Source organism: Xyrauchen texanus, chromosome 43 (genome assembly GCF_025860055.1).
Source record: "Xyrauchen texanus isolate HMW12.3.18 chromosome 43, RBS_HiC_50CHRs, whole genome shotgun sequence".
NCBI lineage: Eukaryota > Metazoa > Chordata > Actinopteri > Cypriniformes > Catostomidae > Xyrauchen > Xyrauchen texanus.
In genome coordinates, this window is record NC_068318.1 from 8,399,621 (window position 1) to 8,426,926 (window position 27,306).

Here is a 27,306-nt window from a genome sequence, read left to right on the forward strand (position 1 = left end):
TACCCCCGCTTGGGCATCTATTTTCCACTGAAAAAGCTGACAGTATCTCTAATTGGGTGTGGCAACAGGTGATTGCACACGAGCCATCTCTCTCTCTCTCTCTCTCGCTCGCTCTCTCTCTCTCTCTCTCTCTCTCTCTCTCTCTCTCTCTCTGTCACACACACACACACACACACACACACACACACACACACATCCAGCCGTGATACTATTTCTGAAGTTAACTTTTTGAATTACTAATGGAGGCTTGGACGCATCATATACCAGCAACGGCAGATTCTGATTCGTCGCGTAAGAAAGTATTTCCATGCACAAATGTGGTTTAACTTTAACTGTACTTGTTCATTGAACTGTTGTATATAAGCAATATCACACTCGCCATTGTGCTATATGGCCCTACATCACAGCACTGCTGTAATTACCTACCTGCGGCCGAATCACAGCAGTACTGATGTAGGGCCATATCGCACTCTTGCTCGTGTGGTATTGCTTAAGTATATATGATTATTGGAAATTGAATAACTACAGAAAGTTACCCTACAATAATTCTTTGCATTATATCTCGAAACAGGGTGGTAAATGGCCATTTTATTACCAAAATTAATAAGACTGCAAATATAAGACATTGCCAAAATTACTTTAAACATGGCAGAAATGTACCCTTATTTTGCACAATATTTACTAAAAACTCACTAAAACTACTTGAAAAGTTAAAAGAATTACGCCATTGTTGTCAGATTTGACTGCTGATTTTAAATATGTAATTTGATTGTATTCTTGACAAACATTTGAGATATTCAAGTCCTTCCCATTCAAGTAGATAGGAGCAGTTTTTGTATCCATAAAAAATAGCATTCCACAGGCTGCCCTTAGGTGTTACGAACATGGACACCAAGTGACAAGGGCGTACTAGGACAAGATCTTGATCGTGTTTTGCTGTTGGACCGGGGGCATCAGATGATTTAAGGGGAGCACAATAAACCCCCCACCGATCCTCCCAAAGGCTCAAAGAGACTTTCCTTTCATCTAGCACATTTTATACATAGAAAACCAATGAAAAAAACACTGCATATGGATGCAAAAACAAATTCGTGTGAGCGGCCTCTAACTTTTACATTAATCTCAAAATGGACAAATACCAGCTGACTTATTGACCTGTTTATATATCGGCCTCTAATTATGACTCCTGGAAACAGTAGTCTAAACAGTTATTAACTATTTTTCCGAATCCTCTCTCTTTCATGGAAGCTCCTACGTGCACGAGCAAGTACACTGAAATGAGGTCGACACCACAGCCAAAATTGGTTACTGGCGAGGAAAGATCCAGCCACACATCCACAATCTGCTAAAGGGGGGATGTTGTGGTAATAACAGTCTAGCATTATCGTAGCAGAGCTGTTTTACTGCCAAAGATTACATCAACCTGAGATTTCAGAGAAGGGCCATTATTGATTAATTGCTCTGTGCTAAGCAAATCCAAAAAAGGAAGGCTAGTATTCAACCTTAATCCAAAAGTTCTCAGATGATACGGTGTGATTATACAACAGGGAGTGTATCCAAAGCAATTTCTTTGTGTTGGTGTGGGAAGTTGGCACACGATGATAAAGCTTGTGATGCTAGCGATGGCTCTGATGTTAATCTTCTTCCCTGAGGTCATTCACCGGGAAAACTTTTTGACAGCCATGGTAACCACTATTCTTTACTTTCGACTACCATCAGACTAACAATTCACTAGCCTAAGTCTGCATTGTACATTACCTCTTCCATGGTACCATCTACAGTAGCCATTAACAAACTTTTTGAAATCAAGTACATTAACAGGCTTGTACAAGAACAAGGCCATGCGTTGTTTAGCACTAAAAATTTTCTCGAAATCTTCTCTCATGCACTCGTGAAAGAGAAATAATTTAAAATTATATGCCTTCAGAATATTTGGAATATGCCACACAAGTTATATTGGCTGTTGATACTTTTGGGTTCTTTTTTTAAGCTTTAAAGTGTCACTGACTGCCGAGAAGTTAGTGAAGTCACTTTTAGTCAGTTATCCCCTTACAATGGCGTCAACCCTGAAATGAGATCCATAAAGCTTTCGTGGATTCTTTTCATTTGGTTTGTTAAACCTTTCGATACATATCTGAGAAGCTCCACTTACTCCAGAAAGCTGGTGATGTAGTCCTTGCTGCAGGCTGACCAGGAGAACGGGTTGGTGTTGGCCGTGATATGGGCTGCCATCAGCTTGGCTGTCTCGTAACCTTTGGTCCCGCAGGAGTTCCCGATGCCATCATGGTTCATGCCAAAACTGTCAATAAAATAATATATAATAATATAAGCTTTAACAAATCTTTAACAAAAGGTAGATTGCCCACTCCAGTAGGGCTGGAGCAATATTTGTGATTAATGGCAATTTTAATGCGATATTCATTTGGCTATTAAGTTTCCTAAAGAGTGTGTCATGAAACTAGTTTCCCGATCCTACCTTATCTTGCGAATCGCAGATATGAGAGTGCTTTTAAATGGTAGTGTAGGTCTAAAATTAAGTAAAGTCTTTATGTAAAGAAAATATATAGTCAGATTATTTCTTTTAACTTAAAACTTGATTTTGATCATTAAGTCTCCTCACATTCATTCTCTATCCCTCATTGATAGGCCCAGGGGAGGGTCTTTGTATCCTCAGGTGTGAAATACATCCATATTCATGATAGTTCACGCCTCCTTCATATTACCTATCAACACTAAAAGTGTCTTACAAAAGTTAAATTACTATATGAGTGATCAGGATGATTTTCACATCATTTTGTAACAAAAACTCTAGGCTACAAGATCCAGTTCTCAAACGTCTTGTGGACAAATGTTTAGTATGTGTTACATGACCTCATTTCAGTGACTTAAAATTTTTGTTTTTTCAAAAACCAAGCATAAACATTATTTTCTCAAAAATACAAACCTGTACATGCATGTTGCTCACATATTATTGTTGCCCAGTTTCTGCTGAATACAGTGTAATTAGACTTTAGCCATTAATATGTTTTTAAGCAACTGAAAGTCAAGTCATGTAAAAACTTCTCCAGGGCCCAAAATACCCTCAGACCCCAGAGGGTTAATGTCTGTAATGTAATGCTGTATCAGCATATAATTTTATTTACAAAATTTAAAACAGATTGGGGAGTCACGTGACACCATGCAAGGAGCGGACATGTGAAAGATGAGCTCTGCACACTTTGCTAGTTGTATTACTATTTGTGTCATAAACCGGTGAGATTCGTTACACCCTGATACTTTATTGTTCTAGGAAGGCAATATTTAAAAAAAACGTAAAATCATCTGGCTCTGGAGACATTAAATGACACTTACGTAAGCCCCGGACACAATTCGGATGGTGAACTGAAAGAAATCCGGAGCGAATTGATGATGTGTCGGCAAAGCTGAAGAAGGTTGTTGCAGACTTGGAGAATTTGGCTGTAATACGTCAATCGATCACTTCCATGGAGACTAAATTCTCTGAGTTGGTTACAAGATTGTCAAGAATCGGAAGTATTATTTGGAGTCATCGGAGAGGGAATTAGCTGCTAATTCGCTAGCAACCAAGGTGGATTTGGAACGTGTTTGGGAAAAATTGGAGGATTTGGAGAATCGTAATCGACGAAACAACGTCTGAATTGTTGGAATTCCTGAGCATGAGGAAGGCTGAGATATTGTGAAATTCCTAGATGAGCTCTTCCAGAGTCTGCTTGACATAACAGGCCATAAGATGGAAATCGAGCGAGCTCACAGAGTCCTGACTCGGAGATCGGCTGAGGGAGACAGGTCCTGATCAAATTTGGCCAATTTTCTGAGATCATCCGATAAAGATCTTGTGTTACACCAGGCGAAAAGTAAAGAAAAGCTTGCTTGGAAGATTCACAACATTTTCTTGTTTCCAGACTTGGTGAATTCGACAAGAGAGAAACGTGATCAATTCAAGGAATGCAAGAATCTCTTACATCAGCGGAAGATCGCTTTTGCACCGATGATTCCAGCCAAACTGAGAATAGATACTAAGGATGGCCGCAAATATTTACATGCCCGCAGAAAGTATTGTCTTTCATAAAGACATTGGAGTGAGTAAGTCATTTTGTGAGTTTCATGTTGCTGCATAGTAAACCGACACTCTCCAACATTCACTCGACTGTCCAAGGAAGCCTGGCACCTTTTTCGTTTCATTTTGTACTGGTTCCACCTAGCAGCTGGAATTTGTTTTGTGTAATATAATTTCTTCGGGACAGCTTGTGGATAAATCTGCAAGTTTTTGGTGCTTATGCCTCCTGTGGCCTGGAGTTTGTTTTGTGGAATATCTCTTGCAGGAAATTGGAGTGATTGGGTCTTTTGTTGCACTCATATATCGGCTCACTGAACATTCGTTTGAATGCCCGAAGAATTGAACAGCCCCTTTATTTCTTTTATTATAAGATTTTTTGTATATATTTTTTATTATTGCTGGTTCCGCTAGGATGAATCTACACTTTTTTTGTGTTTATTCAGTTTATGGACTGGAGTTTGTTTTATAGACTAGTTTTTGCTGTGTAATTCTATCTTACAAAATTTGTACAGAAGCTTGAGTGATGCTTGAGTGACAAGGGCTCTCATAGGTGTTTATGGACTGTTGGCACTGTCTTGCGTGGGGTTAATGCGCACATTTTTATTTGTATTTTTTTATTTGCTCCAGGGCAAGTTCGGGGTTTGTATGTTGCACTAATGGGGAATGTGGTCTTTATAATTTTATTTTTTATACACAATCCATTTTTTCTAACATTTATGTAAAATGTTAATATGAGTAGATTATCTCTCTCCACGTGGAATGGGAATGGGTTAGGGCACCCCATAAAAAGAAGGAATGTTATTGTCACGATTGCCCGTTGTCTGCTCTGTGTTTCTCCCCTGTCACCTGTCCCGAAATACACTTCCCATAATCCCCTGCCCTCATCACTGCCAGTGTCATTGTTCTCACCTGTATGTAATTTAATCATAATCCTTCTGTATTTAAGCCCTGTTGTTTGTTCATTCATTGTCGGTCGTCTAATGTTAATGTTATGGTTGTCCTTGACTGTGTTCCTGCCTTGCCCTTCGTCGATGTTTCTCATGTTTATATTTTGTTGTCCCCTCGTGGATGTTTTGTTTTTTCCCTGTGTTGTTTAGTTATTTTTAGTTATCTTGTTCACCTTTTCCTCTGTCATTAAAGAAGCTGCATTTAGATCCTCACTCCTCATCTGCCCTCGTAATATTCATAACAGTTATTTATTTTCTTAAACGTAAAAAATACGATATAGTGTTTCTAACACACCTTTCCCTGCAGGAAGCTGAAAATTTTGTTTTTATATGTAAGTCCCTAATTTCTCATTGATTGCTCAATTGGAAACATTTTAGTCTCAGATCAAACCCTGTTGAGTTTAGAGTTGTTGCCATATACAGAGAGAAAAAAATCATGTAGCTTTAATGTATCCCTGTTGCAAAATCCTGAATTTTATCAAATGTTTAGGCTGAAATCAATGTTTATATGGAGACCAACTGGTCCTCAGTGTCCTCTGTGGGCATGGCTTGGGAGGCACTTAAGGTGGTTCTTAAGGGTCGGATCATACACTATACCTCATTCATCAAAAAATCCAAAGCATGAGAACTCATGGAGTTGGAAAGGAATATAAAAAATGCAGAGGCAGATTTGAAGCGTCAAATGTTGTCTGATGGCCTCAGAGACTTGGCCCGATTAAAATACAGATATTATACTATTTTGTTGCAGAAAGTGGAGTTTTGGCTATTCAGGGCAAGACAGTCATACTTTGAGTTGGGGAACAAGGCAGGGAACCTAGATATATAAAACAAAGAGAGTTTTTTTCTACCATTCCCTCAGTGAAATCTGCTGGTGGCAAAATATTTACCACGGCCATTAATTTAAATAATGCTTTTAAAGAATTCTATCTTGATCTCTTCAGTTCCACATCTTCGTCTACTGATGAAGATATTAAAAACTTTGTGGAACCATTAGAACTCCCTAAACTGAAAACAAAATTATTTTGATTCTGAGATAACCTTGGAGGAGCTTGACGAGGTAATTAAGGTCTTGCCCACAGGTAAGGCTTCGGGGCCAGATGGCTGATCCCACTGAATTTTTTAGATCTTATGCTACAGAATGGACAAAAGTGTCCAGAGTGTTTAATTCAGACATTTATTTAAATGTTGCCTCGAGCATATGGCAGAATCCAAAATGATGTATTAATAAGTACCCTTTCTGCTGATCAGAGTGGATTGTGAGGGGGTAACTACACTCTGTGACCTATATGAGAGTGGAATGTTGAGATCTTTTGAAAATTTGTTTCAACATTTTAGGATTCCCAGATCTCAGTTCTTTAGGTAGTTACAGCTGCACCAACTGCTCTGTAATATTTTGGGGGGTAGTATACACCCCCCTAAATTTGCAGATACTCTGGAAGAAGTGATTACTGCATTTGGAAAAGGCCATGAGGCATCAGTGTATTACTCCCTGCTAATTCAGAGTCTGGGGGACCGAGCCTCAACTTCGCTCAAGAGATCATGGGAGAAAGATCTAAACTTGGTATTGGAGGAGGGAGTGTGGGCTAGGATTCTAAAAAATATCAAGTCTACATCTAGAGATGCAAGGGTGCACCTTTTGCAATTTAAGATTTTACATAGATTCAATTGGACCCCCTCTAGATTGTATAGTGTCTTAAAGACACTCCCACCTGCTGGCGTTGCCAATCCGAAGATTTAGACACAGCCCATGTTCCCCTTCTGTCACTCACTCGAAGTTGTGTCGATGTAGTGACACTAGGGGTCTCTCTTGAGAGCCTCGGTTACCTCTTATCTTTGAGAAAAAGGCCAATGAGAATTGGTGAACAGAATTTGTATGCCCCTCCCCCGGACATACGGGTATAAAAGTAGGGAAGCGTGTGTCTGTTCAGACAGATATTTTCTTCGGAGCTGAGCGGTTGTGTTTCAGCGAGCGGAGTAAAACCCACTGCTGTTCCACTCACCTCTAAAGAGCATACGCTGTTGGAAATATGGTGCATTTCAGTGGCTTTTCTCTTCTGCACACCAGTGCAGACTACGCCCCTGAGCGCTTCGACCGCCCTCTAAAAGAGTATATATTTCTCTAAAAGAATAAACACATTGATGTTGAACATCTTTTTAAAGAAACGTCATTTTCAAGATGTCCTTCCGTCTTTGTGTCATTCCTGGATGCGGTCATTACCTCTCCGTAACTCTCTTATAACAGACATGGGTGCTGCCTCTCGCGTCTGGGCAGAGATCACACAGAGGCAGCGTTTGTGGACAGCTCATGTTCTCACTGCGAGAAAATGACCAAAGCAACGTTGCGGTCGGGGCTCTCCTTCTTCCGGGGGAAGGCCACTCTAGCCCTTGTATATATTTAATGAATTAATTTTGTGAGATTAATCATATAAAAAATGGCGCGTTAAAAAATATATGCAATTAATCACACCCCTGTACATACATTTCGTAAAAAAAGTATCATTTTCCTACCATAGGAGTAATTTAAGCTTTAAGCACATTTTTTATTAATTTGATTCATTAATCGGCATGTCATGTTATTAATTCTATTATTCCATCCAGTCCTACCCCACACACAAGCAACAAGCTGGGGCAGCTCAGAAGGTCCAGGAGGAGCAGAGGAGGTCTCCTTCAGCTGGGCTGTAAAGAGAGGCTCTTTCTGGCACAGTAACAGCTGTGTGAAGGGGACACATGGGTCAAAGGCCAGGAGCTGTCTGGAGCTCTAGAGGAACGTGAAAACTCTAATCACCACTCTGCCTGTCAATCAAGAATTACACGTTTGAACAGACCTCAATCAGAGATTCATCTCTTAATGAACCCGCATTGTTTTTCATCGCCTTCCTCAAAGCAGCTTTCATCTACTCACGGGCCATTGGCGTACAAGACTGCTGAAGCATTCAGCCACATTCCTCGCCGGCAACTCCACAAATACATAATTTGAGCCATGTCATTTTTGTTCCCTTACATATCTGTCTGGATATTGGATGAAAAAGTCAGATCACCTTACACAGAGACCTCGAAGCTTTTCTGTCCCGGGGTGTACTCAAACGCAGAAATTGGGCTCTAATGCATATACCATACCCCCCACATCATACAATTCCTCTGTGTTTTTATAAGGCTCACGTTTATGACATTTCACTCTACTCTCAATATAAATCAGTGCAGTGCAGTTTTTTTCTTTGCTTCCTTGCAAGAAGTCGGGGCTATTTTTACAACTGCTTTGCAACAGAAGCAGATGCAAGATGTAATAGAGGAAATTGCCATCTCGCAGATCTTAGCCAAACAGCTACGTAGACCAATAGATCACTGCTGTTTTTCTAAGTGTGTAGGATAGAGTTTGTAAAAAGTGTGATTTGCTTAAAGCGTTCACATTTGTGCACATCCCGGCTCAAGGAATATCCATCCATGACTACGAGAATTAGTGACCACAATTAAACAAATTCAGACACAATGAGCCCATGAGATGTGAAAGTGTTTTATGTAGAAGAGCAGTTATTTTAAAACACATCTGACCATTGCATTAACCCCATAAAATCTAAATTATAGATTTTGACTTTTAGTTCATATCTATTAGCCTTGAAGGTGTCTATATGTTAGTTTATTCCATAAACTAAGTTACATATTTATTCATTTAAAATTCACAGTTCGGAAAAACTATATATATATATATATATATATATATATATATATATATATATATATATATATATATATATATATATATGACATACTTATCTTGTACTACACAGATTTTATCAAAATATCTGTAGAGTGTCCACCCCCCTAAAAAACACCTGCAACTGTTTGGCAAGTAGCATTTCATGGTTTATGACTGTGACGTAATTAATGCCTTTTTGAAAGTGACGAGCCCTTTCATATGTACTGCTCAAACTTCACATTATTTCCTATGCTGACTTTTAATATATATTATTGACTGTAAACACTTAATATGCACAGTAAATGAGCATTTATCCTAGCTTTGATTAAGCTGCAGAGAATTGAACTTCGTAATTTTTTATTCTCTATTGATATTGTCTATATTTTTTAGATATAAGCTAATCTTTAAATCCATCCAAACATATTGCACATGCCCATTATATATTGCCATGAAAAATGCAACAACACGACAGCGTGTTCTGAGTGATTGCCAGGGTAATTACTTTACGGATGCTGAGTGTTTTTTAGTATGTTGCTTTGAGGTTGTCTGTGTGTTGTGGGTGGTTGCTAGGGCATGCTATTGCTGTAGGGCATTTACAGTTATTGTATCGGCACACACTTTACTTCTATCGGTCGATTTTGATTTTGAAAAATTACATTCCTTTACATTAAAAGGAACAAATTAAACCAAAAATATTTCTAAATTGAAATTACACTTCAAACGAAACAGACATTTATAATCAAAATAAAGAAATGGTAAAAATAATCATACCAAATCCAAACATTATACCCTCTCCTACTTCTTCCACCAGCCTCTTTTGCAGGACAACAAGTGGAAGAATACCATTGCAACTTAGATCATAAACACCTAAAATTGTAAATTCAAACATAATAATAATATTTTTAAAATAAACCATGACCTATAGATCATTTAACATAAATCTCCTACATTTTTTTTTTTTATATATATATATATATATATAAGACGGCTACAACTCTGATCGTCAGGGAAATAACTTGATGTTCCACTATATTTTCAGAGTTTGGACATTACAGAGTTTGGACATTACCACCTGCTGATGGAATCTCCAACCTGCAAATGCAGGAACTGAGTTTAAACTTCATGCTGAATAAAGATTCAAACCTCTTTCTCAGGAAAATAGCAAATTGCGCTTTGTGCCACTTATAACAATACATTGCACCTACAGATTGCGCGCATACACCCAAAATAGGACAAACACTCCCACCCACGCCCACTTGCGCTTGAAAATTGTGATTAGAATTAGCACTCTCAAGAAAATTGGATAAGACGTTGCACAATGTCTTTGCACACTCACAAAAATATAGCCCTTCAAGTAAGGAGTCTTGTGAGAAAAGTGTGTGTGAAAATCCCAGGAGACCATCAGTTACAGAAATTCGCAAACAAGCCCATCTGGCACCAACAATCATGCCACGATCCAAATCACTGAGATCTAATTTTTTCCCTGTTCTGATGGTTGATTTGAACATTAACTGAAACTCCTAACCTGTATCTGCATGATTTTATGCACTGCACTGCTACCACATGACTGGCTGATTATATTGATTATATTATGACATTTATACTATATTATAGATATTTTAGATCTCTTAAACCTAACCCAACCCCTAAATTTGATCACTTTTCAATAATATAAATAAAATTAAACTGAATATTAATGTGAAGAAAGAAAGAAAGAAAGAAAGAAAGAAAGAAAGAAAGAAAGAAAGAAAGAAAGAAAGAAAGAAAAAAAAGGAAAGAGTGTGTACTTACTTATGTCCGATCTCATGTGCAATAGTGAAGGCTGAGCCCAGGCCTATATCTTCATTAATACTACAGCTCCTCTCCGGCTCACACATTCCAGCTACAGACGCCAAACCTGGCCACACACATGAGGTCAGGTCAGGGTGTAGTAGTGCTACAATGAGTCACCACTTTAACATGAGATTCTTTGCATTAATCTCTACACCACTGAATTTAAAGCTGGCAAAAAGTTTATGCAATAGTTTTCTTTAAATCACTAGGGGTACATCAGCATTGCCGGCTAGACGATTAAAAAAAAAAAAACTGATGTTGTAGCTGGAAAATGTCTAGGAAGGGGGTTCAGATTTATAAATTCTACCTCTGGTAACCAGGGACCATCTAGTAATGCAAGCCAGAGCTCAGAATTCAAGAAAACATTTCACTTTGCACCCATAAATATATAGATGTTATCATTATTTAAGCTTTCAAAGCTGCAAAATGGGAGCCATAAATCATAAAAAGTCATTGGGTCTCATTTGCTAACTGTGTACATGCACATATTTGAGTGTAAAACCTGTGTAGGAACATTTTCATGCAAAAATCATGATTCATCAATAACTTTGCACATCACAGTTTAGGATAATATTTAGAACAAACTGATAGCACATGTACACAAAAATCAAAGACTTCTGGGTAGCCTTAGACCACATCAACTCTAACACATTTTCATTTGAAAACTTTGTTTTTAGTTTGCTAATGTCATCGTTTTCCAAATTATGCTGCAATAGGGAGTGTTTTCAAAATGCTCGGTGGAAGAAAGCATCATTCTAGTGTGGATGAGAGACATCAACATAGTGAAATTATACAGTTAGTATAAATTACATAGTGAGTTTTCAAATGAAAATTTTATAAACATGAAATGTGTTATTTTTAGTTAGTTAGTTCCGGTCCTCGAATCTGATTGGACGAGTGGCATTCCAAGAGTGCTTATATACAGTCAAATCCAACAACAAAGTTGAAGTGTTCCACAATTCATGATGGATGCCTGTTTTCTTTTTCAGTTCTCCAGTGTTTCTCACATCAGCTTATGTTCTTAGCAGATGATGTGGTGTTTAGCGTTTTAAATTTGTAAAACTTGTCCAAAAAGCATGTGACTCAATAGTGCCGATACTTTAGAAAGTCATGACGACAGTGCCTCACTCTTCAAAGGTGGATGACGTGAAGCTATGAACCCGAGGTTAGTTAAGGTGATATCATTCACTTCTTCAACTTATTATGACAGCCAAGTTGAGCCTGAACTCATTTGAATTGTACTCCAATTAACACTTAAAATGGTTGTTGCTCTCTGTCTGGAACACTCGTAATGGTAGTTTCTTATGGAGACCGGAACTAGAAAACAGTCCAGTGGCAATCAGAATCATCATGGCGCTGCGTAGAGGTAAGTCAGGAAAACTGTGGATAACACTGGGACACTTGACTATTTGCATCACTCTGCATCAGGTTGTACATTTACTCCAGTAGGTGGCAACAAATTAGCGTCTTTTTTGCTCAGTGAATAAGTCATCCAATTATTGACTCAATTTAGTGCAAATTATGTTATTTAATACTACTTGTATGTTGAATTGTTGTATAAAAGCAATATCACACAACCACTGCCAGTGTTATATTGCTTTATTATACAGTTGTGGCAGGGCGGAGGTCGGGGCCGGGTCGTGATCCTACACACCCGGTCCCATATTAGGCTAATCAAGCCTCCGAGAGGGATAAAGGTCGACTGCAGAGGATCGTGCGGGAGAGAGAGATTGTTTACGGACATGTCCGTCATGTGTGTGTTTGTCTTTTGTTTAAGTTTAAAATTAAACTATTATTTGTATCGTCAAGCCGGTTCTCGCCTCCTCCTTTCCATTGATCCCTTTACAACAGTATACAGTATATTATTATAAATTGAACAACTAAGTGTGTTCATGTAGCTCAACTGGTATCGTCGAGATAATAGGTTACATTACATTACACAAAAAATATATAATTTTATTTAAATAATTGTAATAAAATATAAGAATTGTATGCACTGTATGTCACTTTGGATAAAAGCATGTGCCAAAGTGGATAAATGTAAAGTGACCCTATAAGTTTTACTACAGTAAGACCCTTTTTTATCTTCCCATGTTTGTTTTGCTCCAAATTAGCTTTTAGTTGAGAATCTTTAGGGTATTAGAACAAGCACAGCATATTAAATAGTGAGCTAAAATTTACTACTGACAGTGTTTTGGTCCCCACCCTTCAGGACTTGGCATTCTGAGAGACTTGCACTATTTTCAACATTCTGTTTTGCTGTCATGTTCCTTGCCATAAATAAACAGGCCAGTTTTTTCATCTGTATGGAATGAAGGAAACGTTAAATCTATTCTTTTTTTTTATGTCCCTTTTGTAGCAAGCCACCTCAGTGTGGCAGCATGGGGGGGGGGTGGCACATATATCTCGTGAAAATTATTGTTTGATTTTAAGATTAAATCTAACCTGGGCATTTCATTTGTGAGATTTCCCCCTGAATGCTTGGATCTAGGAAAAAAGAAAAAATATAAAAAGATGGAGATGAAGCTAAGATTGAGTCTCCACAGTCTGATTGAAGGTAAGCTCAAAGCCAGCTGCTTCTGTGAAAGGGAGGGGGATTCTTCTGGAAGCTATGAAGTGGGGCAAAAAATATATTCCAAAATCCAAGTGTCTCTGAGTTTTTTTGTTTTCACCTCTGTCCACCCTGGGAGAGAGAAGAAATTCTCACCAGATTACATCTGTTGGTGAGTGGTGGGGCACATCACAAACCCCTTAAGATAGATGCTTGCAGGACCATCCAAGATCTGAAGCTTGTTCTGGCCTTTGCAAGCCCAAGTTGAATACGGTTGGATCAAACATATGGTGGGTAGGTTATTTTATGACTGTGTGAACAAGGGCGGCTGTAAGGCCTTGTTCCTCTAATTTAAAGGAATCGTTTACAGACTGGTATTGTGAACCGTTTCGATCGAGTAATTGAAAAGATCTGATTGGACTATAAATCAGACATGACCACTTCTCTCATGAATTAACTACTCATTAACTATTCCATATGGTACTTCTTTTATTTTTTGAAAGCTTGGAAGCTCTTCTAAATTTCTTAATTTGTTTTCCACAGAACAAAGAAAGACATATGGGTTTGGAGCAAGATAAAGGTGAGTAAATGATTACAGAAAGTAATTGTTTTGGTGAACTATAAGTTGACAGTATAGTTGTGGAAAGGTCTAAATGTAACCTCCTGGTGGGCAAAATAATATTTAAGATCTTGCACAAGAACAAGGGAGTTTGGAATACCAAGGGAGGTTTGTGACGATTAGATGGTGTGCTGTTCGCCAGCCATCACTCCAACAAAAGCACTTCTGGTCTCTACATCCTCTGTATACAGGGGGCAAGTGCAGACATGCAAATCAAAGACTAATAAGACACTGAGCAAGGGCAAGAAGTATAGAAAAGGAAAGAGAGAAAGGATGGGGCCTTTCTGTGTGCTTTTTGGCTTGTAATCTTGCTGGATGGGCTTGTTTTCTTAAGCCAGGGGTCGCGTTGGTATTATCCCTACTCTGCAGTTACCCGGTGATCCCAAGAAGGCAACACGTTGACATGATGCCTCTGGGTGAATGGGGGTACTGAATTGGAGATAGAAGTGGAGAAGGAGGGGGCAGCAAGGAAGCAGAGCAGATGCCAGGGCAATTAAAGGGACCCGGGGAATGTGACGAATGCAGTCAATCTGTCAAACCACCCCTGGAGTCACAATATTACTTCTAAGATATACGGTTGAGCCCTGAAGGGGTGCTGGCTCAGATAAGATGAGGCTTTGACACTCCCTGCAGTCCATTTAGGGGAAAGAATCTCTGATATATATTGTATAGTCATATTTTCTTCAACCTTTTTTTTTTTTTTTTTGCTTGCCAAGGGAGGGGTTAACACCTCTGTCCCTCAGCAGACAGAAGTGGAAATGTTTGGAAATAAAACAAGAGACAGAGGTGTTTGTAGGCATAGACAGGCTTTGAGCCATGTTTGAGCTCAATGTGAGCCAAAACACCAAACAACTCTATAAAGAGAAGGCAACAAAGTCATTCTCAGTTCTCTCATGGGAATATTCTAGGGAGTTTCACACTTGAAATTGTTCCCACAGGGCCATTTTAAACCCAAGGTTAAAGTAATTACTGTTCACATTGGTCATACCCCTGGGGTAGTAAATAATCCTGAGGTGTCTGGTCTCAAGATTTTGCACTGTAAATTTGTGAACCTAACATAACAGCGAATATTGACGCTGACTACCACCCCTGGAGTCGAATCCAGGGTGAGCTGAGTGACTCCAGCCAGGTCTCCTAAGCAACCAAATTGGCCTGGTTGCTAGGGAGGGTAGAGTCACATGGGGTAACTTCCTTGTGGTCTCGATTAGTGGTTTTCGCTCTCAATGAGGCGAGTGGTAATTTGTGCATGGATCACGGAGAGTAGCACGAGCCTCCACATGCTGTGAGTCTCCGCAGTGTCATGCACAACGAGCCATGTGATAAGATGCGCGGATTGAAGTCTTAGAAGCGGAGGCAACTGGGACGTGTCCTCCGCCACCTGGATTGAGGTGAGTAACCGTGCCACCACGAGGACCTACTAAGTAGTGGGAAGTGGGCATTTCACATTTGGAGAAAAGGGGATAAAATAAATAAATAAATAACATTGATTTGATGAAGCTCATGACGTGTATGCAACCTGGTTTAATTTTTTTATTTAGCCTATCCATCTCTGAAAATGTAATTCTGGCTGTTTTAAATCTCCTGAAACGTACAAAAGCAATAACGTATAATATGGTCTCTGTATCACTACAAATATTGCATTTGCCTACACTGTTTAACATTTTCATATTTGTGTCAGATGTTGTTACTAAACATTGCACAAAAATGTATAAAGAGCATGAATATTTTTACTATTTACTGAGCAATGTTTCATAACCCAGGGTTAAAGCAGAACTAACCCTCTTTTAAATTTACAAGTGTGTAATGTTGCTGTACTTAAACCTTGCCTTAATCTGGGGTATAGAAAGACTATAACCCAGGGTAAGCTCATTTAGGCTCAGCTAAATATGAAAAGCCTTTTTGTTATGTGTGCAAAGCAAACTATACTTATGTAAAACACAAAAAAAATAAGAAAATTCTTAATCAGATTTTTTGTCTTGTTTTATATATGCATTTATTCAAAAGCAAATAGCATAAGATATGACGTCTTATTTTTATAGAAACCCAAATTGTTTGTGGTTTATTTAGAAAACCTTTTTTTTTCCAAAGTTGTAAGAAAATGTTTCCTTTTGAATTAAGTTTATTTTTCTTACCTCAGTGGTTAATTGTTGTTTTAAGGATAGATTTCTGAAAAGAAGACTTTATATAATATTGTTTTGCTTCTCATATAAATGTATCTTGTGTATCATTTGGCACTTAATTCCATAAATGTATCAATTAATTTGTAGTTTATATATTTTGTCTGAGGATAAAAGTTTTGAGTACTTACCAAGGGTCCCACAGGGTTTGTTCTTATATGTGCAGATGTCATACCTATGGAAAAAAATATGAATTAGGCTTCCAGGTATACTATCTTCATCTGCATAGACATTCACCGGGCCCCATAACATATTGAGTGCAACAGTTAAAAGTAGCTCAGGCAATGCAACAAATGGTACAAATGAAATTTTTACTGCATTACCCCATGTCTGTGTGAGAGTTATGTTCTCAAGTTTCAAACAAATGAAAGAGCAAGACTTCCAAATTAACAGCAAAGAGCACAGGGTATGGCAGTATTCAAAAGTGAATAAGTCCTTTTTAGTCAAATTAAACTCTATTCTTGTCCTTTAAATAAAGACGGTGAAAATTAATTTATAGGCCACATTTAAGAATTAATATTTTAGAGGCAGTATGAAACTCTTTCGCAGGCAGAATGTTTGAGACACCTAAACTAAAGTAAATATAATACTGAAATTGATAGAGAACAAATTAAACTAGATTCTTTTATTTTCTGAATAAAATGTAAATAGTGCATGCCCATGCAAATCTCACTGTTAATTGCCAGGGAGTTGCTTTGCAGTTGCTACAATATGGTGTTCTGAGTGGTGGTTAGCGCATTACTGTGTGGTTGCTAGGGTCTTTTGGGAGGTTGCTAGATAGTTGCTAACTGGGAAAGTCAAAAAAGCTTACTCATAACTCTCTATGATATTATGGTCCCTTGATATGGCTTGGGCTGTAAACCAAACAGCCATTGTTGTTAATTAGATTGAAAATGTTTAATGAAAGTAAATTATTGTAAAAAATAAATAAAAAACAATTAGGGTTGTCAATTGTTTAAAAACAAATTATTAAATTAATTTTATATATATATATATATATATATATATATATATATATATATATATATATATATATATATATATACAGTTGAAGTCAGAAGTTTACGTACACCTTAGCCAAATACATTTAAACTCGGTTTTTCACAATTCCTGACATTTAATCATAGAAAACATTCCCTATCTTAGGATAAGGATCACTATTTTAGGAATGTGAAATGTCTGAATAATAGAGAATTATTTATTATAGCTTTTATCTAGTTCATAACATTCCCAGTGGGTGAGAAGTTTACATACACTTTGTTAGTATTTAGTACAATTGTCTTTAAATTGTTTAACTTGGGTCAAATGTTTTGGGTAGCCTACCACAAGCTTCTCACAATAAGTTGATGGAATTTTAGCCCATTCCTCCAGACAGAACTGGTATAACTGAGTCATATTCATGCTTTTTCAGTTCTGCCCAAACATTTTCTATCATTTTGAGGTCGGGGCTTTGTGATGGTCACTCCAATACCTTGACTTTGTAGACCTTAAGCCATTTTGCAACATCTTTGGAGGTGTGCTTGGGGTCATTATCCATTTGGAAGAGCCATTTGCGAACAAGCTTTAACTTCCTGGCTGATGTCTTGAGATGTTGATTCAATGTATCCACATAATTTTCCTTCCTCATGATGCCATCTATTTTGTGAAGTGCACCACTCCCTCCTGCAGCAAAGCACCCCCACAACATGATGCTGCCACCCCCATGCTTCATGGTTGGGATGGTGTTCTTCGGCTTGCAAGCCTCATCCTCATCCTCATCCTCACTACATTCTATAGAGGGACTATTAAGAACATCCTGAACAGCTGCATCACTGCCTGGTTTGGGACTTGCACCGTTTCAGACCACAAAGCCCTGCAGAGGATAGTGAGGACAGCTGAGAAGATAATCGGGGTCTCTCTTCCCTCCATTAAATACATTTACACAAAACGCTGCATCTGCAAAGCAACCAGAATTGTGGATGACCCCACACACCCCTCACATAAACTCTTCACCCTCCTGCCTCTGGCAAGAGGTACCGAAGCATTCAGGCCCTCACGGCCAGACTGTGTAACAGCTTCTTCCCCCAAGCCATCAGACTCCTCAAAACTGGACTAACACAAATACACACCTGTACACCATCCAACTTTTGCACATGTCCAGAGTTGCACTTTAATTCATTGTCACTTTATACCTGGCTGCTACCTCAATAACTGCTATGTACATAGAACACTATTTCATAGTATGTTATGTTTACGTTTAGCATTTTAGAAGTGTCATCTTTCTGCACTACTCCATTACAAATGTGTACTGGTCGGCACTGCATTGTCTCTTACTGTGCCTATTGTCCTGTTCCTTTTAGTAATTTATTGTACTGTCCCGTACATTTTGCACACGTTTGCACGTGCACTTTATGTAGAAATGTTATTTAGTCTGTGTAGTCTCATGTGGTTCTGTGTTTGACCTATGTTGATTTATGTAGCACCATGGTCCTGGAGGAACATTGTCTCGTTTCGCTGTGTACTGTACTAACAGTATATGGTTGAACAACAATAAAAATAAAAATAAAAAATTAAATAAATTATATATATATACAGTTGAAGTCAGAAGTTGCTCCTTGCCCATTCTTACACTGTTACAGTCTCCTTCCTGAGCGGTACGATGAATGCGTGGGCCCATGATGTTTATACTTGTGTACTATTGTTTGTACAGGTGAACGTGGTACATTTAGGCATTTGAAAATTACTCCCAAGGATGAACCAGACTTGCAGAGGTCCACAAAGTTTTTTCTGAAGTCTTGGCTGATTTCTTTTGATTTTCCCATGATGTTAAGCAAGGATGCACTGAGTTTGAAGGTAGGCCTTAAAAAAAGGCACAGTTAACTTAAGTGTATGAAAACTTCTGACCCACTGGAATTGTTATATAGTCAGTGAAAAGTGAAACAATCTGTCTGTAAACAATTGTTGGAAAAATGTCTCATGTCATGCACAAATTAGATGCCCTAAACGACTTATAGTCAAAACTATAGTTTGCTAATATAAAATCTGGAGTGGTTAAAAAATGAGTTTTAATAACTTAGAGAACCAAAGTGTATGTACATTTCTGACTTCAACTGTAATTTATGCCTCTAGCACAAACGTTACACAAACAAGTTACACACTAAAATGTAATACATACTATAACTTTTCCTACATTAAAGCAAGTTTCATACATAATAGTAGTTCAATAAATTAAAACAATGTTACACTCATTTTATCTACAGTATTCATTGTAACTTATAGAATGTTTGCGTTACTTTTGTTTGCTTGTTTTTGTTTGTTTTTTGTAACACAAACCCTTTTTCCCCAATGGGATTTGGCGGACATTGTCGACGGCAGGCCAATATAAAAGAATGCCAAATATTTTCTTATTCCCCAAATGGGCCATTTAACATCTCCTGAAATATTTCACGGGCAGTATGGGTTGCTGAGTCTGAAAAACGGTATGCAGCCAAGCTTTGTTTGACATTGTCCTCAGTGCAGCACAAAGACAAATTGCCTGATGTGAATCATATTAAACTATCTTAAAAGCTTTGTGTTCTGTGTCAGGGGCTCAGGGGAGCAGAGCAGACGTTATGCACATATTCAGACAGACTGCTAGTTGGAAAGTTCCTATCTGCTTTTTATTTTTGTGTCGATCTGAAGATATCCATGTGTTCCGTTTACTGTGGCAGCTGAGAAGGTTAATACAGCCAGAAAATCATTGAATTGGGAAAATTATAGTGGAATATTGTTGCCAAAAGATAAGTAAATAAAACATTATTTACCTGTCTGTCACTCACTCAACGTTGTGTCGATGTAATGATACTAAGGGTTCGATCTTTAGAGCCCCAATCACCTTTTCTTTATTCAGAAAAGTGTATTCAGAAATTTACATGCCACTCTCCGCCCCTTGACATATGGGAATAAAAGGAGTTAGCGTGCATCACTCATTCAGATTTTTTCTTTGGAGCCAAGCACACGTGTGTGAGTTCGTCCTCTCACCTTCGTCCATTCTGACTACCCTTAACAGTGGGGCGGATAAGGGATATGTCGAGTTTCCCCAGGTAGCGTGTGCTATTGTGTTGCATTTATGCCTGCAGGGCACAGCCACCTGGAGGAACTGACCAAGGCTCCCTTCCAAAGCTTGTAAGATTTCTTCATCCCTTGTGGCGAAGGCTTACAATGCCGTGGGTCAGGCCACCTCCACCCGGCATGCCACGGCCATCCTGCAGGTCCACCAGGCCCAGGCACTCAAAGATTGGCACGAGGGTAGTGCCAAACCAGGGCTAATGCAGGAACTGCGCAGCATGGCCTGTACGATGTCAACTATGGTGGTCCAAGAGCGGCACCTGTGGCTCAACCTTGGCGAGATGCATGACGCAGAGAAGGCTTGCTTTCTTGATGCGGCCATTTCGCAAGGGGGGGTTTTGGGGCGACATTGTCAAGGACTTCGCCCATCAGTTCTCGACAGTGAAGAAGCAGGCGGATGCGATCAAGCATATCCTGCCACGGCCGCCCACAGGCCTCCGAGGTGCCGTACCCCATCTGCCGCTCACCAAAGCCGTCCTCCTGTGGCGTTGGCCAAGGCTCCCTCACCACCAGACCCCGTGCATCTAGAAAAAGATGGGCCTCGAAGCGGCCCTGAGACAGGTGACCCAGGGAAAAGGCGACTGGCTGGCTCGACCCAGGTGTGCGCATGGGCCCCACATGCGCCCCTGGGTCACAAGATAATTATTCTAACATCGCCGGGTTCCCTCTCAATTCATTTTCCAATACTCAGCCCTCCCGGCCTTCACGCTTGTGACGGTCAGGTGCTGAAAGAAAAAACTTCCCGGTGGGACATCTGCACTGCCTTTCAGCGAACCACCCTCCCCGGGCCTGGTAAAACCAATCGCCTATTGGTGCTGTTACCGCAAAGGTGGGAAGCCTGACTAGCACTTCCCAGCCCGTCACGATGGCTCATCAGGACAATCTGTCATGGCTATGCAATCCAGTTCACCAGACGACTGCCCAGGTTCAGTTTTATCATACCCAAGGGGGGGGGGGGGTTGCACCCAATACTAGATCTGAGTACCTTGAACAAAGCTTTACACAGGCTTCCCTTCAAGATGTTGAAGCACATCCTGGCGTCAGTATGATGTCGGGATTGGTTTGCAGCCATCAACCTGAAGGACGTATCGATCCTTCCTTGACATAGACCCTTTCTCTGGTTTGCCTTCGAGGGATGAGCATACCAGTACTAGGTCCTCCTTCGGTCTGGTTAAGACAGATGCCTTCAAAATCAGGCTGAGGCGCCGTGTGCAATGGGCAGACAGTATTGGGGCTCTGGCCCTAGCAGGCCTTCAACACGATCACTAAGGCCAGAGCCCCCCATGAGGCGGCTGTATACTCTGAAGTGGTGCCTCTTCACAAACTGGTTTTTTTCCCGTGGGGAAGATCCACAGAGATGCACGGTTGGGTCTGTGCTGTCATTCCTACAGGAGGGGCTGAGAGACGGCTCTCTCCCTCTACCCTAAAGGTGTACATGGCTACCATAGCAGCATATCACGATACACTGGATGGGAGGCCTTCAAGACAGCACGACGTGATTACCAGGTTCCTCAAGGGCACGAGGAGATTAAATCCTCCTAGGCTGTGCCTAGTTCCCTCTTGGGATCTCTCTGTGGTCCTACCTGCCTTACAGAGAATCCCCTTTGAGACCCTGGAGCAAGCCGATCTCAGCACTTTGTCTCTGAAGATGGCCCTCCTGGTGGCGCTCACTGCTATCAAGAGGGTTGGGGGGCTACAAGAACCCTCTGTCACCAGCAAATGCATCACTCTAACGTGATCTTGAGACCCTGGCCCGGTTATGTGCTCAAAGTTCCTACCACTCTCGGGACCAGGTGGTTGCGCATCTATCTGGACTGCACACAGAGCTTTAGATGCTCAAAGCAGCTCTTTGTCTCCTTTGGAGGTCAGCAGTCTCCAAACAGAGGCTGGCCCATTGGATTGTGGATGCCATTTCCTTGGTTAACCAATCCCAAGACCGGCTGTGCCCCTTGGGAGTCTAGGCACACTCCACAACAGGTGCTGTCTCCTCCTGGGCACTGGTGAGGGGCACCTCTCCAGCGAACATTTGCAGAGCAGCGGGTTGTGCTATACCCAATACTTTTGCGAGATTTTACAACCTCCACATAGAACCGGTTTCGACCCGAGTGTTTAACAGCAGGTAGACCAGGCGGCCGGTCGGGTGTACACTTGCACTTGCGTCTTTCCCCTTTCCATGTGATAATGTGCGCTATTTGTCCACAAACAGTTCCCGGTTACACAAACAGAGGAGTTACGCTGCCATGCCCAGTACTCGTGGTATGACCCTTTTCAGGTCAGTCTGCGTACTTCGGCTCAGTGCCCCATACATGGTGATTCCCTTTTGGTAAACCTGTATGATGCATTTCCAATGTTCAGTTTCGCCTTAGGTGAACCCTGTGTTTCCCCACGACAGAGCTCAGCTCTGCCTCGGCCACTGTTGCTGTGTACCCTCTCCATAGATAGAGTCCTCCAAGTGGCTTCATTCCATATGTGAACTTCCCTGTTGATGAGTCCATATGAGGTATTCACCACATGTTAACCTACCTCTGATAGGATGTGGTCTCTGTAGTGCTCTCCCTTCTGGAGAGGGAAGAGTGCTTCCCCAGCACAATCCTAGCTGGTGCTCGGCAGGAAATTGCTTGATACAACAATCAGAAAAGGTGTCCGCTTCTCCGTACTTCGTGACATGGCTCAGCAGCTGCAGCGTTTCATATAGGTACCCCTCGTGTCACTACATCGACACAACATCGAGTGAGTGACAGACATGGAATGTCTTGGTTACAAATGTAACCTCTGTTCCCTGATGGAGAGAACAAGACTTTGGGGGACACTCTCTCGGCTCCTCAGCATAAATCTGAATGAGTGATGCACGTCCTTTTATATCCGTATGTCCGGGGGTGGAGAGTTGCGTGCCAATTCCAGTCGCCAATTCTCATTGGCCTTTTCTGAATAAAGCAAAGGTGATTGGGGCTCTCAAGATCGAACCCCTACTGTCACTACATCGACACAATATCTCGTTCCCTCCATCAGAGAACAGAGGTTACATCTGTAACCAAGATGTTTCTTTTTCTTTAGCACAGTTTTAAAATGATGCTGCAAGCTTTGGAAAAATATTTTAACCACACTGATATAAAGTAGATTTTTGTTTTGCTTAAAAGAGCCCACCCTCATGTCTCTAGAGATGGATCAGGTCCCTCCTTCAGTGTAAGTCTATGAGATTGTTTCAGCTGTTTTATCATCCACTAGATGACATTGCAAGTCTCACCGCTTAAAAAAGTCAACAGTACACCACTTCTCAGCAATCAGAAAATGTTTATAATAAATATTTGCTTAAAAGAGCCAACCCTCATGTCTCTAGAGATGGATCAGGTCCCTCCTTCAATGTAAGTCTATGAGATTGTTTCAGCTGTTTTATCATCCACTAGATGACATTGCAAGTCTCACTGCTTAAAAAAGTCAACAAGCAGAAAATTACTATACATTTTTTTTACAAATAAATATGTTTAATCAAAACATTTTATTATACTAATATTAAAAGAGTACTTTAGATGGAAATCCAAATATGTGCGCATGACTGACCGGCTATTTTGCAAGAAAAAAACATTAGCTTGAGTCATATATAATTCACATCTTCCAAGCTGTCTAAATAATGTATATACTGTACAGATAATACTAAAATGAACAGTGTATACAAGGAATGATGGACAAGGACTCTGCTTTGAAGATGAATATATTTTTTGTAATGGCAATGAGCAATCCAATCATACAGTATCTGGGCTTTTAATGTATTAGAAAACCAAGGACACTGCTAATTCAATTTTAGCAGCTCTCTCCTCAACCTCCCCACCCCAGCATTACGTACTATCTTATGAACTCAAGTAGGGAAGCTGACCACATTTGGACATCAATTTATTTTGATTTAGTTTTTTAATTTCCCTCAGCTCTTACAGGACTAACCCAAACAAGCAATATTGTGTCCCCTGCCCTGCTTTGGCCAAAAGATTAGGACAGGAAAACATTGCAGAAAGGGTCAGGACAGACCACTCATCAGGATGCTATTAACGTCTTTATCTCATGTGCCCACAGAGATACTGTGATGATCTGATCTCTAGCATGAGCTCATCTTTACAACAAATGGCATAACAATTTTATCAACCTTCATAACCTACAGCAACAATCACTTTTCTACAACTATATTAACTTTAGCACACTAAAGCAACTATAGTAATTTGAGTAAATTTTACAGCAACTATCACAACATTTGTAAACTTTGCAAAATATTGCAACTATCAGAATTTAATTAAACTTAATTAACTATAGCAACTATAGCAATATTTGTCACAATTTTACTACACTTCATAAACTATAGCAACAATCACAATTTTAGTAAAATGTATAAACTGTAGCAATGTTTTAGTTAAATTCATAGACTATTTAAAATTAACTTTGCAAACTATTTCAACTATCACAATTTTAATAAACTTTGCAAACAATTCCAACTATGAAAATGTTTTTAAATTTCATAAACTATAGCAAAAAGTTTTGTAAACTTTGTTTACAATTACAATTTTAGTACACTTCATAAACTGTAGCAACGTTTTAGTTAAATTCATAGACTATTGCAACGATCACTGTTTAAGTAAACTTTGAAAACTATTGCAACTAACACAATTTTAGTACACTTTGTAAACTAGGCCTTAGACGAGCCAAAGCATTACTAAATACTATTGCCGTTTATCATCTTTGAACATTCCAGAAACCATATTTTTGTGATGCTGCTATTCACCATGTAAACAAATAATCACAACTAGCTTGAGAGCTACTGAAATTAGACTTTATGTTGTATGGTATGCTAGCAAGGGCTTTCGAGGAAACTTCTCTGTGAGTTGTTAAGCTCTCCTCCAGGCTATCAATAGTTATATATAATCACACATAAATGCCTCCAAATTAAGCACAGCTAACATAAACAGTCTTAAAATCACAGCACTGCAGGGAAATAGAAAATACTACAGCGCTTACTCCTCGAGTGCTCCACAATAATCTAACAACACAACAATGTTTTGTATTTCATGTCAAGTAACTAGTATTTAAAAAACATTCACTTTGCTTACTGATATAGGTTTGAGGAGGCAGGAACTGGCAAACCGGTAAATTTTTATGGTAAAACTCAAATTTAAACAAAATAAAACCTAAGACAAACAGACATACACAACTCATCCGTGTGCGTCTCTCTCTCTCTCGAACCATCGTGTTCGGCTCCCCTTTATTTTGCTCTCCCGCTGATTCAGCGCCAGCCTCACCTCAAGCCCACCTCCACGTCACACTCAGGGCAGGGCGACAACAGGACTAACCCAACCTGACTATCCCACACACACACACACACACATCTCTGGAGGAGAGACGCTGCCCTTCCGGCTGTTCTGTCAGCTGGTGATCTATCCCGCCTCCTAGGAACCTGGGGGAGTGACGAGGGGAGCCGTGGGGAGAGGGAGACACAGAGAGAGAGAGAGAGAGAGAGATAAAAAAAACTTGCCCGCCGGTCTCTGGACATGATGTTGCCCGGTCCTCAACCGCTCCTCCACCCCTTTGCGGACAACAGCTCGCTCCACCCCCGGTGGACAGCAGCAGTTCCTCTGGCTCCCCGCAGCCTGCAGCGACCCCTCCATCCCCAGGCAGACGGCCGCGGCTGCTCCTCTGGCGAAGACTCTGTGAGAGTGCATCCCTCCTCACTCCCGGGTTTGGCAGCACTGTAACAGGTAAATGATGGGCAAGGAGGAGGCGGGAACCGGCTGAACGTTGAACGTATGGTTTAATGTCAAAGTCAACATAAAATCATGAAAATCAGTCCTGATCCTGATCCTGATGGTGCTGGATGGCCGCCTCTGTGCGGAGCGCTCCTATTCTTTTGTTGTTTTTGATTGCTTTTCCTGTGTTTAGTAATCTTTTTTCAATCAGTTTTATCAGGGACGAACTGCTGAGCATTTGGTAGCATATACCAGACAATCTTTCCCCAGTTTTTGAATATTCGGATGCTTTGCTGGACATTTTAGTTGGAGGCGCAGCTTTGCTCTTTAAGAGATGCAAATGAGGGAGACGAGCTTTCGAACATTCATCTAGTGAATCTCCTCACCAGTACAAACAAGGGCTTTTCAACATCTGCTGCCTTGCGCTTCACAAAAATCTGGCTGAGTGAAGCCATTCCGGACAGCGCATTACATCTGCCAGGCATTCAGCTGTTCAGAGTGGATCGCATCATGAATTTAACGGGGGAAACGAGAGGCGGTGGAACATGCTTTTACATCTGTGAAAGTATGTGTACAGTTGTAACAACTTTAAAGAAGGTGTGCTGTCCTAATTTGGAAGTACTCTTTATTAACTGTAAGCCATTCTACTCGCTGCAGAGTTTTACTCATTTATTCTGGTGAGTGTTTATATCAAACACGTGAGTGAATGCAGCGCTCCAACAGCTGGCTGATCGGATCACAGACATGGAACAAAAATTCCCGGACTCAGTTATTATTATTCTTGGGGATTTTAACAAAGCAAACCTCACACCTGAACTGTCCAAATACAAACAGCACATTAAATGCCCAACCAGAGACAGAAATATACTGGATCATTACTTAACAACAATAAAGGATGCATATCACTCTGTCCCTAGAGCAGCTTTGGGACTCTCTGATCACTGTCTAGTTCATCGTCTTCCAACCTACAGACATGCCTGTAATAAAGAGATGGACCAATGAAGCAGAGCTGGAACTACAAGCCTGCTTTGACTGCACTGATTGGAGTGTTTTTGAGGCTGCAGCCACTGACCTGGACTAGAGCACAGATACCTATACATCATATATCAGTTTCTGTGAGGATATATGCATTCCTACTAGGACTTATTTAAAATTCAACAATGACAAACCATGATTTACAGCAGAACTCAGGCAGCTTCGTCAGGCCAAAGATGATGCTTACAGAGATGGGGATAAAGTCTTGTACAATAAGGCCAGGAACACACTGAAAAAGGAAATCAGAGTGGCTAAAAAAAGATACTCTGAGAAGCTGAAAAACAAAATTGTGTATTCTATATATACTTTATTCTATTCAATTATGTATGTGTGTGTATGTGTGTATATATATGTATGTATGTATATATATATATATATATATATATATATATGTAGTATATATATATATATGCAGGATTAGAAGGGTTACTTTTTAAATGTATTCCACTACAGATTACAGAATACATGCTGTAAAATGTCATTTGTAATGTATTTCATTAGATTACTCAAGGTCAGTAACGTATTCTAAATACTTTGGATTACTTCTTCAGCACTGGTAGATTTTT

General features: G+C 40.0%; 1 protein-coding gene across 1 annotated transcript in view; it reads right to left on the minus strand.

Moving 5' to 3' along the window:
* The window catches only part of LOC127636241 (A disintegrin and metalloproteinase with thrombospondin motifs 6-like), a 121,696-nt gene that overhangs the window by 78,569 nt on the left and 15,821 nt on the right, over positions 1 to 27,306 (minus strand). Inside the window, exons 7-9 of the mRNA XM_052116688.1 lie at positions 16,028 to 16,071; positions 10,508 to 10,613; positions 2,153 to 2,299 (exon numbers count right to left, since the gene is read on the minus strand). Coding sequence (XP_051972648.1) covers positions 2,153 to 2,299; positions 10,508 to 10,613; positions 16,028 to 16,071 — 297 coding nt within the window. The remainder of the gene's footprint in view (positions 1 to 2,152; positions 2,300 to 10,507; positions 10,614 to 16,027; positions 16,072 to 27,306) is intronic.